The sequence below is a fragment of the Drosophila kikkawai genome, chromosome 2L, assembly GCF_030179895.1.
Source record: "Drosophila kikkawai strain 14028-0561.14 chromosome 2L, DkikHiC1v2, whole genome shotgun sequence".
NCBI lineage: Eukaryota > Metazoa > Arthropoda > Insecta > Diptera > Drosophilidae > Drosophila > Drosophila kikkawai.
In genome coordinates, this window is record NC_091728.1 from 623,179 (window position 1) to 638,484 (window position 15,306).

Genomic DNA, 15,306 nt, shown 5'->3' on the forward strand with positions numbered 1-15,306 from the left:
TGGAAATTTGTACCTCAACGCTGGAAAATTAACTGCGGGACAAAAGATTCTTTGTTTGGTGTCAGGAGGAGAGGTGCTGCCTAGGCTTTTTAATTAAATTCAACTCGAACTTTTTTGGAGGGCAGGGAAAATAATTAAGAACTTTGATGTATTTTACACATCAAACAAAAAGGGGAGAGTAATTAAATTATTTAAAAAAAATAAAAAAACATACATTTCATGATCAGTATTAATTAATGGTTTCACGTTAAAGAATTTGAGTGGCTTTCTTGTAAACTTCATATTTTCGAGCTGTGATTCACTGGCGAATCTCCACTTATCACACTGCCCACAAATCCTGACTGGCCTCGGTGTCAGCTTCGGCTATCCATCTTCATCAGCCAGTTGGCCAGCTGCATGAATATTTTAGCCAGGATAGCCAAGGAGCTGGGCGATCCCAGAGATTCGCCCACTTAATTAAAATTACAGAGCTCAGGCCAGGACCAGGAGCAGAGGCAGATGCTGTCAGAAACCGGAGTTGTGTCCTAAATTGCCAGCCTGCCAAGCTCGCTCAGTCACTTATTGTTATTGCTGCTCTTTCTGGCGATACATACAGACATACGTTTATATATGGGAAAACACTTTTAGGATTTAATTGAAAATTATTGTATTTGTAGCCAGTTCAGCATTGATTACTAAACAGAGGGCAGCAGCCAGGGTCCCTGGTCATGTAAATCAAGTCAAATCAAATCGAAGGCTTGATGCCTCTCACAGGGAACTCCCATATGCCACGCAATTAATAAGCTCAAATTGTATTAAGTTTATATATTTGCCCACTGGCATAGAAAATGAGTCATTGTTGCCCCATTATTGTTTGTTATTATTGGGAGCAGAGGGCAGCTATTATCATATTTGAAGTATTCCTTGGCCAGAAAGGGAATTCGAAAATCGAGAACTTATTAGACCAAAATGAGAGTAGAAGGAAATTGTGTTTTGGTTACAAAGTTAATGGAACGTACACGCAGGAAGGTAAATTTCCAGAAAGGAAATGTTTTCTTGTTGTGAAAATGTAAAGGAAAATATATGGGAAAACATGTGCACCTCATAGAAAATAGCTTGAGTATTTCCGAACTTGCTGAACATTAGGAAAATACAAAATCTGAAAGGCATAATTAATATTTTATATTTAAATTTCCCCACAAGGTTGAATAGTTTTTAAGGTTTACAAAATTTTAACTTACATTTATGGGAATTTAAAAAGGGAAGCTTTCCTTTTATACTGATTAAATAAAAGTTAATAAATTATACAAGAACGACGAGCTAGTTACGCCAGCTGAAAACGTCAAAGGTGAAGCGGATAGGAGAGTGTGGGTTTGTGGGAAAAATGTAAATGAAACATATCGCGGATCAAAAAACCAACTGTGAAAAACCAGATGGAAAATCCCCGAGAATACACCTATATACATATATATAAATATATATATATATATGCACGCATACGTAAGCAAACACACGTATGCATAAATTTCACGCACAACTGAATTACGATGCGAATGATGACGAGGCTGCCTTGTATGTAATGTAATATGTTCCGCGATGGATGCGGAAATCTGCACAAAGGAGCGTTCAAAAACAACAGAGTGGCAGAGGGAGGGATGGCGGTAGAGAGAGGGGTCTTACACACGGGAAAACTAGAATGTTTTCTGGGTTTAGTATCTGAAATATACACAATAACATATTTCATGGCTCGATAATAATTTTATAATAATTCTTAATAAATTGCAAGACTCTTTTCTTCATTATATTTTACTTTGAATATCAAAATAACGAGTAAAGGCATTTACAAATATATTTAGCACGAATCTATCTATTTCCCGTCATAGGAATATCCAACGGATATAGAGATACTTTTTGTCCGAGTGCAAGGAAGAGCACGAGGCAGCGGCTACAGATTCGGTTGGGTTAGACAGTTAAATAGACGGAGCTGACAGGTTGGCCGGGGCGTGCAAAAATTCAGCAACGCCATCATTAATCTTTATTTGCGCCTCCCGTTCCGCCACCCACGGCATTACCCATTTCCCACTTCCCTTTTCCCCCCAAAAACCGGGCGCGTGAATAATTTAGCTACCTAATAATAAATCATTGCAGCCTGTGCATTAGTTGACTGTCTCTTACGTCTGTCTGTCTGGCTGTCCCTTGGAACCGGAAGTGCAGAGTTACATGCTTAAATGCTTATCAAATTTTATGCGTCGCCCCTTTTGTCTGTCTACCCTGGTGTGTGGGTGTGTGTGAGTGTGTGCCAGGGACCGCTATGCTCTCTGCGCCACTAATGAGCATTAATTAATTGCCAAGCTGGCAAAGAGGGCGTGGATGTGCCACGCCCGCCTTAAAGGTCCGCCGCCGGCTTCACAGGAAGCATTTTTGCGGCCGCTTAGAGGTTTCTCTCCGGCGAAAGGTTAAATATAACGTATACGCAATTAGATCTCGACGCTTATTTTTGGGCACTGAAATAATGAGCTCGTCCCTGGAGAGACAGAGAGGGAGTACAGATGAAATGGTGCTTGAAATATTGTATTTCCTTGCGGTGGAATAAGAATGGGTTTACGTCTATCATTCTCCACATTCGTCAGTTGAATTTTTGTTTATTTTTATGATGGCAATTGGATCTTTCGTTTTATTTTGGGTACTGAAATAATGAGAGTTCCCAGGAGATGTTTTTTAAATATCATATTTTATTGGTCGGTGATGGGAAAATTATTTAAAAATTTAGAAAAAACCTGTCCTGCCTATAATATGCATATTTTTAAGTTTTTTAATTCTATGAATTTAAATTAATGAAATATATTTTAGTTTTTTATTTTGTTTTACAATACAATTTCTTGCTTCACTTATCAACGATTTCTCTTTGATTTTTATTAGCTCTTATTTTGCAGTTAGCCCACACGTTGTATACGTAATCTCCACAGCACAACCGACGAAAACTTTTAACATTATTGAAATTTTTCATTGAAAGATATTTTTTTACTGATTTTCGTTGCTGTTGCTGGGTGTCGCCTTCTTCCTTTTGATCTTTTTTAAAAGGAATTCGAGCAGCACAATAAAAAAAATTTCTAGAATTTAGCATGCAACATAATTTGATTACTTTGGCAAATAGAACGAAAGAGTTGCAGGCAGCTGACAAAAATGTTTTGTCCAACTACAGGGGGGATGCAAGGTGAATACAGGAATTTTAATTAAACCATGATGGCTTCAAAACTCTGGCACTGTCCACTAAAAACACTAAGACCCAGGACAAAGTGCTGGCATGGAAAGGGAAAAGGAAATGGGATGGGATGAAGAGAATGCCATAAACTATGGTAAAATATTTGGACATCTATTTGCAACTTAGTTTGCGGCTTTTCCGGAGAATGCAATAAAATATTTAAATGCACAATCAATAAACTGTGTGTGCTCCCCAAAGAAAATTCGGCTTTGCATTTATTTTTGCCGGAATGTATCGTTGCAATTTCCTTCGCTTGCCTTCTTTTTATTTTCGGGTGGCTTAAATTGATATTTCGGACAGGGCTGCGGTCGGCTGGCCGTGTCAAATGGACAAATATTCTCAATTAAAAATGTTTCTCGCATTCCACTGGCCAGCCCGGGGTCCCTTGTGTGGCTTTAATTGTTTGCCCATTGCAGATGTACCTGAATGCAAATTGTTGCATAATCGAGAGAGCATTTACAGTATTTACTGGTCGGAAAAGTAGAGGAAATATTCTATATATTAGGATACGTTCGTGGGCATCCTTTGGAGAATCTCTTTACAATTCTCATGTCCGAGTTGCTGCTGTAATCTGTCGAACCAACTTCAAATTCAAATTATTTCCATTTGCGGCCCACAAACACGTTTTTTGTGCTCTCTCTGGCTCGGACGTTTTCAACAAGCCAAAGGCAGCGACTTAGCCGACAACAAAACACCAGACAGAAGGCGAGAGGTGGAGTTTACCTGGGATTTAAATGCTATTTACACAGCTTCTGTCTGGCCAATAACATGCGCCGAAAGTAAAGCTCAAATCTGAGTGAGTCTGGGAGTGCTGGGGATGGATGAGGAGGAGCTGGTCCCGAAATAGTGTTGACCCTTTTGCCATTGTCTGGGCACGTAGGAGGGGGCTAAAAATGTGACACTCCGGGAATGGGCAGCTTGGGCTTAGGTGTGTCTCTTCCGAACCACCACTCACTCGCTCGCTCGCAGCCCAATCCGGCAATTCCAAAGCTGGCCGAGATTCAACTGGAAATTGTGCACACCTGTCGACGGGGAAAGATGGCAATAGGACAGCTGTGGGCGCAAGAATAGGCGCAGCTAAAGAGTTTCCAAAAAAAGAAGGTCGGACTGCAGAAATATTATCTTCATTTTGTATCACAAGTTTGAAAATTATATCAATATAAGCCCAAATGTGATCTTAAAATATTGAAATAGACATGTGCCCTCGATTGTAACAATGGCTATGGGAATAGTCGGAAGGGATGGGTAATATCCCCTCCTCCCGGCAATTCCCTGGCTGAGGCTCAGGCAACGTTATTACCTTGACACATGTGTAACGGCTTTGTCTTCCTTTTTTCCGTTCTTTCACCGGCCTCTTTCACCTGGCTGGTTTTTTATTTTTTCTTGCTGCTGAATTCAACTGTGGCAACAACTGCAAAAGATGCTTTTGTTTGGAACCTTTGGCCCCGAGAAATCCCGCTCACCTTTCACCCCCCAGTGGCGGCCCTTTAACCCTACACAGCCCCAGTCCCCAGTCCCCGGTCCCCGGTCCGCTGTTAACACTCCGAGGGCCTAGCGTGTTGCTAATGCATGTTGAGTAGAGCTTAAGACACAATTTCAGTCTGCTGGAAAAGATTTGTGCGCCCCTGGCCCTTTGATGTGCGGCCAAAAAACGAAAGCGGGGGCCTAGAGCTGAAGCCGAAATCCATTTAGCAATTTCCTCATTTTCAATCAGCTGCCAGCAGCGGCGCGGAATCTCTAGGGTTCCGATTTTCGGGTCGAAATGATTAAGTATGGTGCCAGGAATACCCTGGAGACGAAGCCAAGGCCCGAAGTGTGACAATTTCCCTTGGAAATTTGGTCAATTACGTGAGAAGTTTTCTAAAAGATAAAACCACAATGTTCAAGAAAATAATTATAGAATCCATGCAGAAAATAAACTTAAATATCAATACATTGGAGCTTCTTTAGTTACTTCCACTTCACTTAATATTCATTCCAATTGGAATACAATTATTTCTGTCCGACTTTGAACATCCCATTCCGCCTTCCAGTTCAATAATCGTACACAAACATAAATCGCCTTTGGCTTTCATTAAAGTTCCAGTTACATAATCCATTGAAAACTTCAGGGATCAGGCAATGCTATTTGATGCCATTTAACAGGGACCAGGAGGCGACTTTCTATATATTTCGCCCACAACGGAAAGCTGGCTCCCTTTACTGGGAACCTAGCTGGGGAAAATTGATGAAATTGATTTCCACATTGGCAATTTTCTAAGCGGACTCACGTTTGCACCTGACAACTGCAACCGGCTGACCTCTCTCAACTCCCGACGACCTCCCGAGCTGCTGCCCGACCTGCAATGCCGTCCCTCTCCCTGTAAATACTTTGGCCAAACATTTTGTCATCCATCTTGGAGCCAGGAGCCCAAACACAGCCACGTCGCTGTCTATTAGTTGCAGCTCCAGTTTCTCGTCCTGATACTGCAGCTCGTACCTGCTCCTACTCCTGTTACCGTTTTCCCTGCGGGTTCAGACGTCGCCATCAACAGGAGCATCCATTTCCCAGTCTCAATCTTGGCCAACTGCAGCTCCTGGATTTTTTTCTTCCTTGCAGCACGTTTTTCTAGCCGTTTCTTGATTTTCCTTTTCGTTGCTCGATTTTTGCTTGCTTGCTACAAATTGTGTGCTCTGCTTTCGGGGGAGCGAGGAAGGTGCTCGAGGTTTTCACTAACGACAGTTTATAAAATATTCAGCCTGACTGCCAGCGTGTGCTGCTGCTAGTTGGACGCTGTTGCCGCTGTCTTGGCAGCTAAAAGTTTTTAATGAATTTTTTAGCAAGCTAATCGAAGTCAATGTTAGTTGAAAAATGCATTAAATAACGTGCGGCACGTGTGTTCAACGCGTCGTATGCGCAATGTCGCAGAGAAATGTTGACAGATTCGTTTTGCGGAATAAAGTCAGCCTTTTGGAGGTTCAACTTTGACTTTTTGATGCCAGAGCTCTCACACAGAAGGTCAGACAGTCGGAAAAGTGGGGAACTTCCACTGAAAAGCCAACCGGGCGTATGAAGAGTTTTCCTTTTTTCCACGTCGGCAAGAGAGTGGATATAGTAACATGCTTATCAAATTTGCAATGCAAATTCGGTATTTTCCACTTGGTGGATATATGTGGAAAAGAACCGGGCTGAAATGAAGGGCTTAAGGGCCGAGTTTGGCCAAATAACAAGTTAAATATTTTATAACAAGTGCAAGTAAACTGCGTATACGTAATTTTTAGCTCATAAAAGTTTAAAGCAACAAGACCTCTTGCTTTTCCCACAAATTTCAATATCTATCTATCTACATATACCATTAAAATATAAATTTTAGTTATCCCTATTTATTCTTTTAATCTGTACTTTAAACTGAACCTGAAGGGGAAAACTCATTTTAATACGTTGCTACACAGTCGTAATTAACTTTCTCCGCTTTAGTTGGAAATGCTTGTGGCATTGCTGAAATATTTATCCAATTAATTTCTACCTCGGTTGCCAAGCAATTTATTGCAACTTTCACATTTTCATTACGCTCCTCTGCTCCTCCGCTTCTCCGCTGTTTGCGTTGGCTCATCGCATCTCCTATATCTCAATTTCCTTGCTTATCTTTGCCCGATTCCAGCGATGTTCCCACAGCTGTCTGCACCTAGTGCCCCCGGCTGTTATTTCAGTTGCAGTTTGCACGCTTTCCGCGCTCTTTGATTGCCAGCCAGCTACCTCTCTCATTTTCCCCGCCATTTTTCCGCGCTTTTCTGCCCCCTAAGTAAGCGCCTCAATTATAGACCCAGAAAGATAGACGGACAGGGAGACAGGCCGGGAAATGCGGGGGAATTTTTCAGCTAAGAGACGTGAAAACCGTGGATTCTTCGAAGCTAGAGTTGGAGGTGGAAATATCCCGGCAGCAGGATAGCAGCTTATGAGCAGGGCTTAAGGATCCCGAAGTGAGCCAGACTGTATGCCCTGCAATTGAGCTTTCGGTAAATAGTTTGCTTCGCTGCAGTTTGACGTTTGATTGGTAATCATCCTGACCAAAGTCCCCTGCGGGAATCAGGGATTATCAGGATGATAGGGAATGAGAAGGTACAAGGCGAATCTGCAGATTATTTCACTGATTTTAAAGCTGTTCATAGAATATGAAACTCTAAACTTTCTTCATAAATATACACTTGGATCTTGATAACAAGTATATCTTATTCAATATATATTTTAAAGAAAATGGTTCTCATAAATTTGCCTTAGTTTTTGGTAGAGGCCATTTCCATATATCAGTGGCCGCTAATGTTTTTTGTTTTTATTTTTTCAATTTGCAAATAACAAGTTCAGTGTCAGCACAAAAATTGTTTGGCATTTTGCAAAAATTATTAGCCAAAATAATGAGGCTCCACGCCCCAAAACCAACTGGCGCTGTCCACACTTCATTTCCCAGGGCTTGTTGGCTCTCCCTTCCTTCCGCTTTCACACACACACACACACACACCCAGCCCTGAAAGCCACAACCAGCAATGACCTAATAAATCCGTTTTATGTCTTGGTCCTGGCGCCGCCTTCGTTCGACTCCAATCGCGTGGACGGAAATGCCAGCGCACAGTGGTTGCGCCCATAGGCCAAAAATAAAAAAATGTATTACAACAAAAATGTACGAAAAGTAAACAGATCGTCTCTTAAATATCCAAACTTCTTTGTGGCATACCAGATTTTTTTTTAAATCTAACAGGACTTTCTAAAAATTAAATTAAAGATGTGAAGATGTATTAATTTGCAAAGCGTAGCTACGCGCATCGCGAGTGTTTCACAACCAAACCGAACTTTGAAGTGGTCCGATTATTAATTACGTGTCCAAATTAATATTTTTTGTAATGGATTTTGAAGTTCAAGGTATTTTCTATAAAATGAGATATAATTTAATATATTAAAAATAATTATTGTTTTCATTATACTCATGTGAAATAATCATGTTTCTGGCCTATATTTTAAACGTATTTTTTATGTTTAGCTAAAGTTATAGTTGTGACCCCACAATAATCTACAGTTCATATGTATGCCAATGTGTTTGTCGCGCTTTTAAGATGACAAATCGTAAAAAAAATTTTGCCGAAATTTGCCTATGTGCCTATAATCTTAAAAATACTAACACAGGTTAGGGTAATTTTTTAAATTTTTTTTGGTATTTTTTTTTTTTTTTTTTTTTTAAATAAAGGTTTAATATCCTTAAAATATTGTGTAAAAGTTTTACATCGATTATTACAACATTGACGAAGTTATGGGTAGTTGAACGGAAGTCGTTTGGTGTTCGATGTATGAAAATCACAAAGTTTAAAGCGTTCTCCTGAAAAATGCCATTTTGAAAATCGGTGTACTCTATAACTCAAAAACTACTTAACCAATCGGTTTGAAATTTTGAACATAACTTTGAAATTTAATTGTACAGGTACTCAAGTAAAGCTTTTTTAAATTTTTAATGTTAATATATATATTTTTTAATTTAACTTAATTTTTTAGTCGAAAATCGGGGTTTTGACTTCCAATTTTGATGAAAAATCGGGAAAAATTTTTAAAAATAAAAACGTCTCTTAAGTACCTTGGGGCACTAATTCTTTAAGGAATGCAATACATTTTTTTTGATATCGGACGTTTTTGTGGACAGTTAGGATGTACACCGAAAACCAACTTTTATTTGTGGGGACTCAGGAGATTAGCAATATAGCGTAGGCCTGTAAATATTTTTTAATACAAAAATTAAAAAAAAAATGGCTCAAATGTTTTGTTAATTTATGGTATTTAATTCATTAAGCAAACTTGCTAGCCGTTTCGCCAAAACATTTTTTTGAACAGTGGGCAGTTTTGTACCGAATTAGCCTTACCCCCCTTAAGCTGTGTGCATTTGTTACTAAACAAATAAAATACACAATATATAAGTTAATAATTTTTTTTACTTTTGGACACTTATATTTCACCAACATTCTCTTTAAGAAAAAAAAATTAATTTTAGCTCTTGGAAAAAAATAATTTTATAAAAAATTTGTATGGGAGCTATAAGATATAGACATCCGATTTTAACCAAATTTGGTAAGAATGCATAAACCTGTTCCAAACATATTATCTGTGAAATTGGTTAAGATATTTTGAAAAACAAAAAAGTTTTTCATACTAAATGTTGATTTTTAACAGATTGTTCCAATGGCAACTATATGATATAGACGTGCTACATGGTCAAATTTTTGGACATATACTTAAAACATTTTTCTTGATTTTTGGTATTAATTTCGTAACGATACATCAACTAGAACTATTTTTGGCCGCGTCTCCATACAAGCCCAACCACTGTGCAGCGGCGTCTGTTTGTGGTAAAGCCCCTCAGACACAGCCTCCGTTTCCCGTTCTCGATTTCCCCAAAGCCCAAGCTAGGCACTGAGAAAAATAGGGGTTAGACCTTTAAAGTATTTAAAATACTTTCAAGTTTTGAGTGAATAATAATACATTTTTTATTTTAAGGATTTTATTCAGCACATTGTAAAACCAATTTCGATATGTGGATACTTTCTCTTGAATTTTAAAAGCAATTATAGACTTTGTTACCATTTTATGGCTCAGTGTAGACTCCCGTGCCCTTTTCAATTCATATTCAAATTCAAATTGTAGGCGTGGTCGCGCCATTTATTGTCTGCGCCATTAGCTGCACTAATGATCCATTCAGCAGGAGCCAAATCAGAGGAGGAAAAATTGGAAAAGGGAAACGGAATCGCGGAACGCGAAAGGAGAAAAGCCCTAAGGCGGCCATATTTAAATACGAGCCTGGGATGCAGACTCTCCTGCCATCCTGCCCATCCCAAATACCAAATACAGACAGACACATCGGCATTGTCAATATGCTTAATGGATTTTCAAATATTTAAACAACCAAGAGCCAGAGAGCAGGCAGGGGCCAAGACGACGGCGGTTTATCCTTCCCTCGCCTCGGTTAGCCCCTAAATGCATTTGCACACACATTTACGCATTCTGCAAAGGGACACAAACGCACATGCAGACTTTACATACATATAAATCAAATGTTATGGGTCCCGGGCTAATGGAATTACAAATTGGAAATATTCTTCTGTTTGCCATGCATAAGCGATAATTGATAATTGATAACTGGGTCAGGACAAGTGCCATTATCTGCATTATGAAAGGGAAAATACAAACAAGCGCAATCTCTGAAAGTAATACAAATTTAAATGGAAAGGAAACTCTACTCTGAGATGGTTTCTCTTAAATTCTTTAAAATACAATTAGTTGAAATATTTTAATTTCAATTTCCATTTTAATCTCAAGTTCAGTTAAAATTGAACCCATCTTTTATACATTTTCCCAATCTTTATACGGAAATGGACGCCATATAACTTCACATGAGTTATGCGAATATGCATTTTATTTTATTTCAATTTAAAAGTTTTAATGAGTTTCTGCACTGTGTGCCCTCTCATGTGAAAAAAGGCTATAGCTACAAACTTGCTGGGATTTTATATTCCGTGTGGAGTTTATTTATTTACACTTTACAGCGATTATTCCGAGCAGAGTTTCCCTTGCCATTTTTCCTGAGCTTTCTCTCCCCCTCTCTCTTTCTCTCTGAGAACAAATTTTAAATTAATTTCCGAATTCAATTTAAATGCGGCTTCTGTTGTTTGGCTTAAACTAATTGCCACTGCACTGTTTTGGACAAAGTCTATGTGCCACGTGCATGAAATTTTTATGGGTTTCCCCGAATCTCAAATTGCACTATAAATATTTTCAGAAATCGTGGTTCAACGCGTACAATTTCGATTTAATGGATGAGGTCGAGCAGGAAGATAGAAAATTAATAACAATTAAGACCAAAGAGAGGGAAATAAAGGATTTTCACAGCCAATTCATCAGACACTTGACAATGCCTGTCGGAGAATGTTAAATAACTATGCCGGAAGCCCCTCTCCCTCTCCCCCGCTGCTGACATTAATGAGCAAATGTGAAAAGTTCATGAAATTTTTTCATGCAATTTTCCCTGTCACTTTTGACTGAAAGAAAATGGCCTCTCGTTGTCATTGTTGAAATGTCTGCCAGCGGCTTTGTTCGAATGTCCATTTAAATACAGGACTTCTCTTCGCCCAGTCCCCGGGCTAAGCTGAGATATTTGCACACAAAAATATTAAAATTTGAGCTCTTCACTTTTGCCAAAAATGGAATTGTGTGTAGGGAATGCTTTCGGCTTTCATTTAGTGCGACAAACAAACCGAGAAAACCAAGTTTCCCCGCCCGGAAGACTCCAATTAAAATGGCAATTAAATTCGGGAACCTGAACCTGAAACGCTTTCGAATTGAATTGATTATAATTATGCATATATTCCATAAATGCAAAATAAGCACCAATAAATATCAATAAATACGTGTGTGTGTGTGTGTGTGAGTAAATATTTTGCCTGGCAAATTATTTGCTGCCGCTTCCCTGGGCTAAGTAATTAATCACCAAATAATTTGGTAATTTTAATTTACTGCACACACTCGCGACAAGTGCATGGAAACCAATTTGTGCCAATGCACCGTTAATAAAGATTTAATGTCGATCAGAAACGCCTTCCGCCGCCCCTTTATCCCTTTTCTATTTGCCATTTTGTATACGTAATTAAGCGACAATAAGCATTTAATACACATTTTACCCAGCAGAGCCACCACCCTCGCAAGTTTGCAATTAGTTCAACGGCGTATCTGTCTGTGTTTGTGTACGCCCTTAATGCCACGCCCATTAAGTACACAACACCCAAACACACAGGCACACACACACACAACAAATTGCTTGCTAATTTGAGAGGCAACAAAATGGCAACCGGCTTCAATTGACAAGGACTGTATGGTTGTTATATATTGTATATATATTTATATGTGGGATGTATGCCCATATACATAGTATATATATTTAACATATATGTAAATACATGTATGTATGTGTGTGCCTGCAATTAAAAATTATCTGCGAGACGGCATCGGGCATAAAATACACTGTAAATTTGGCAGGAAATTAAGGAAAAGTGGGGAATGGAAAGGGATTTACAATGGGGGGGAACATTTATTAGCTCTTTTTTTTATCCCCATACATTTCGCATCACAAAATCTGCGAAAGGAAGGAAAAGTATTTAATTTACAAGGCTCTTCCCTTTAAAATCAGGAAATATCAATTGCTTTTCTTAATTTCTTCAGGTTTTCACAACTAGAATCTGATAGTTTTGGCTGGCACTGTACTCGAATAAACCAAGATTTAAGTTCGTGTCCCGGATAAGGGAGTTACAAAAACGTGGCATGTAGCGATTACTCCACCATTGAAATATTTAATCGTGGCTTCCTGATTTAGCATCTAACAGTGTAATAAATTTTGTCCACATAATTTGTGGGACTGTTTTGTGGGGCTGCGGGGGAGGTAGAGGAGCGACTTGCATCAGATTAGTAATTATGTAAGACCCTCAGCAAACCCACGCATAGATTCGCCCCAATGAATCCCCATAAATCCGCGCATAAATACAAATTACCCACAGACAGGCAGCGGCAATATCAATTTACTTGTCGGGCGCGGCCTCAGAGGGTTAAGGAGAGGCCAAGCGGCGCAGTCAAAGGTTAAATAAAATCCCATGCATAATGAAAACCGCTCGCAGTCAGATGTCCTTTGGCTTCATCGTCCTAGTGGTCATTACTTATGTTTTATGACATGCGACTTAGGTTTTTATATCCCTCGGCATTTCATTTCCTAAAGCCATAGCATAAGCACTCACATATATGTGGTAAAGGGAGCGACACACTAATCAGCAACTAAGTAACTAATGCACACCTCCCGATTAATCCCCTCTCCTTGCAGACAATCATCCGCGAAATGAATCGACTGGGGATGATGGTCGACCTGTCGCACGTCTCCAAGGGAACGATGCGGGACGCCCTTGAGGTGAGCGAGGCCCCTGTGATATTCTCGCACTCCTCGGCCTACGAGCTCTGCAACACGAGCCGCAATGTCCAGGACGACATCCTGCAGGCCCTGGCCAAGAACGGCGGCCTGGTCATGGTCAACTTCTATTCGAAGTTTCTTTCCTGCAGCGACAACTCCACCGTGCACGATGCAGTCGGTAAGTAGTTGGAAAAGTTTGCCAATTATCATGTTTTACATTTTTATAAATTTTAATTTTTCACAAAGAAAAATCGAACGTTAAGAAGCCTAAGACATAGATAATTGAAATATTTTAAATTCCCAGAGTTCTTGTTTAATAAAATTTGTATAAAAAAGAAGTAACAAAGGCCAAGTATAAATTTAAAAAAATCCATTGGCGAAGAAATGCCAGGCAGATTGAATGCCTTTGTGGAAGGGGCTTACACTATGTGTATCTTCTTCCATCCGAAATCAATCAAAGCCAGTGACTGGGTCGCGGTTGCTTTTTGTTGTGGCCCTCTCCTTGATTGTCAGGCTATTGTTTCAGTTAGTTCATTGTCTGCTCTTCCTCCCGTGGACTCCCTTTTGTCCTCCTTTGGACCAATGTGCCCGGATCCTATTCTGATTTTTCTGGCATCGCTTTTGACGCGCCATCAAAATGGGTCTCGTAATCACTTCCTGTATTTCGTTCTCTTCTTTTCGAGGCACCTACGATTTCGCCCACTTCTTTTCTAGTTCCACGGAGAAAAATACAATTTCACACTAAATCAAACATTTAAAATTTATACAAAATATATTGAATTGAAATAAAAAATTAAGTATACGCCACGTGTCTCAGTTTTTTAAGCATTAATCAACAGATTCAAATCTAAACTTATTTAAAATCTCTGGTAATAACCTATGTAGAAGTTATTAATAATAAAAAATATGTATTTTAAGGTTCTAAAAAAATGTAAAATTAAATAAACTTGCTTTTAGTTTGTGTAAGTGTAAGATAAACCTCTAATCTCTTCTCTTTACCTCTCCTTTCATGCCTTTGTCACCTATTTTGGCTGCCGGGGACACATCTCAAATTGGCACAAAATTTTAATAACGGCTGACTTATGATGGCAAATACGACAACAATGGCTCGGCGAACCACCAACAATGGCCCTTAATGAACTTGGAAACCCTGCCAAACCGCGGTCCTGCTGCCACCCGATATTCTTTACACCCAAAAATATATAAAAAAAAACACTCATTCACTCCGGGATACAGCGCATATTAATCACATTAAGCGAGTCGCCGGCATCGATCACGTTGGACTGGGCGCCGGCTACGATGGCATTAATTAGTAAGTAAAAGTCATTTATTTCACTTAAACTCACATTTCCTCGGCCCCCCCATGCCTCGCACTGTATTATATATCCGCACGGAGTCCTGCAGGTGCTTGCCATTCTTTTCCTCTTCAGTTTTCCAGTTATTAATTGATTATATTTAAGTCCGAGGTCTTAACATTGGCATATTGCCAGCGGTACGGCGATGGATGTGGATAGACCGTTATTATTTTACCGCTCATTACGGCCACTTTTGTTCATTTTACTTTTTCCGAGCGCCCGTTTTGCCCCCCAAACAACTTGTGCAATCTGTTTACGAGATTTTTAAGATAATTTAATGAGCTCTCATCAGGCAAAAGCAATAAAAGATTATCCCACCCATTGGGTGGGAAAACTTATGGGAGTCGTAAAATGCCGCCATAATAAAATTTCAAAAATGACGAAAGCAAGGATATAGAATTACAATCGAACTTAAAGTTTTTACCAGATGCAAACTACGATAATTTAATAAGAAGAGGGTTTTTTTTTTTTTTGTAGATATATTTCTTTATTTAATATATGGTACTTTGACGAATATAAAATAACTTAAACTCTAAAGGTTTTTAATGACTAGATTTTTCCATTCAAACTACGATAATTTAAAAAGAAGAGGGTTTTTTTTTAGATATATTCCTTTATTTAATATATGGTACTTTGACAAATATAAAATAACTTAACTCTAAAGGTTTTTAATGACTAGATTTTTCCATTCCATTTTAATTGCCGATTTTGTCATGTACATTTGAAACTTAATGTAAATGTAAAATATTTA

General features: G+C 39.0%; 1 protein-coding gene across 1 annotated transcript in view; it reads left to right on the plus strand.

Moving 5' to 3' along the window:
- LOC108074318 (uncharacterized) overlaps nucleotides 1-15,306 on the plus strand; it is a 58,733-nt gene that overhangs the window by 38,825 nt on the left and 4,602 nt on the right. Inside the window, exons 9-10 of the mRNA XM_017166316.3 lie at nucleotides 13,117-13,378; nucleotides 14,437-14,512. Of these exons, the coding sequence (XP_017021805.1) occupies nucleotides 13,117-13,378; nucleotides 14,437-14,512 (338 nt within the window). The remainder of the gene's footprint in view (nucleotides 1-13,116; nucleotides 13,379-14,436; nucleotides 14,513-15,306) is intronic.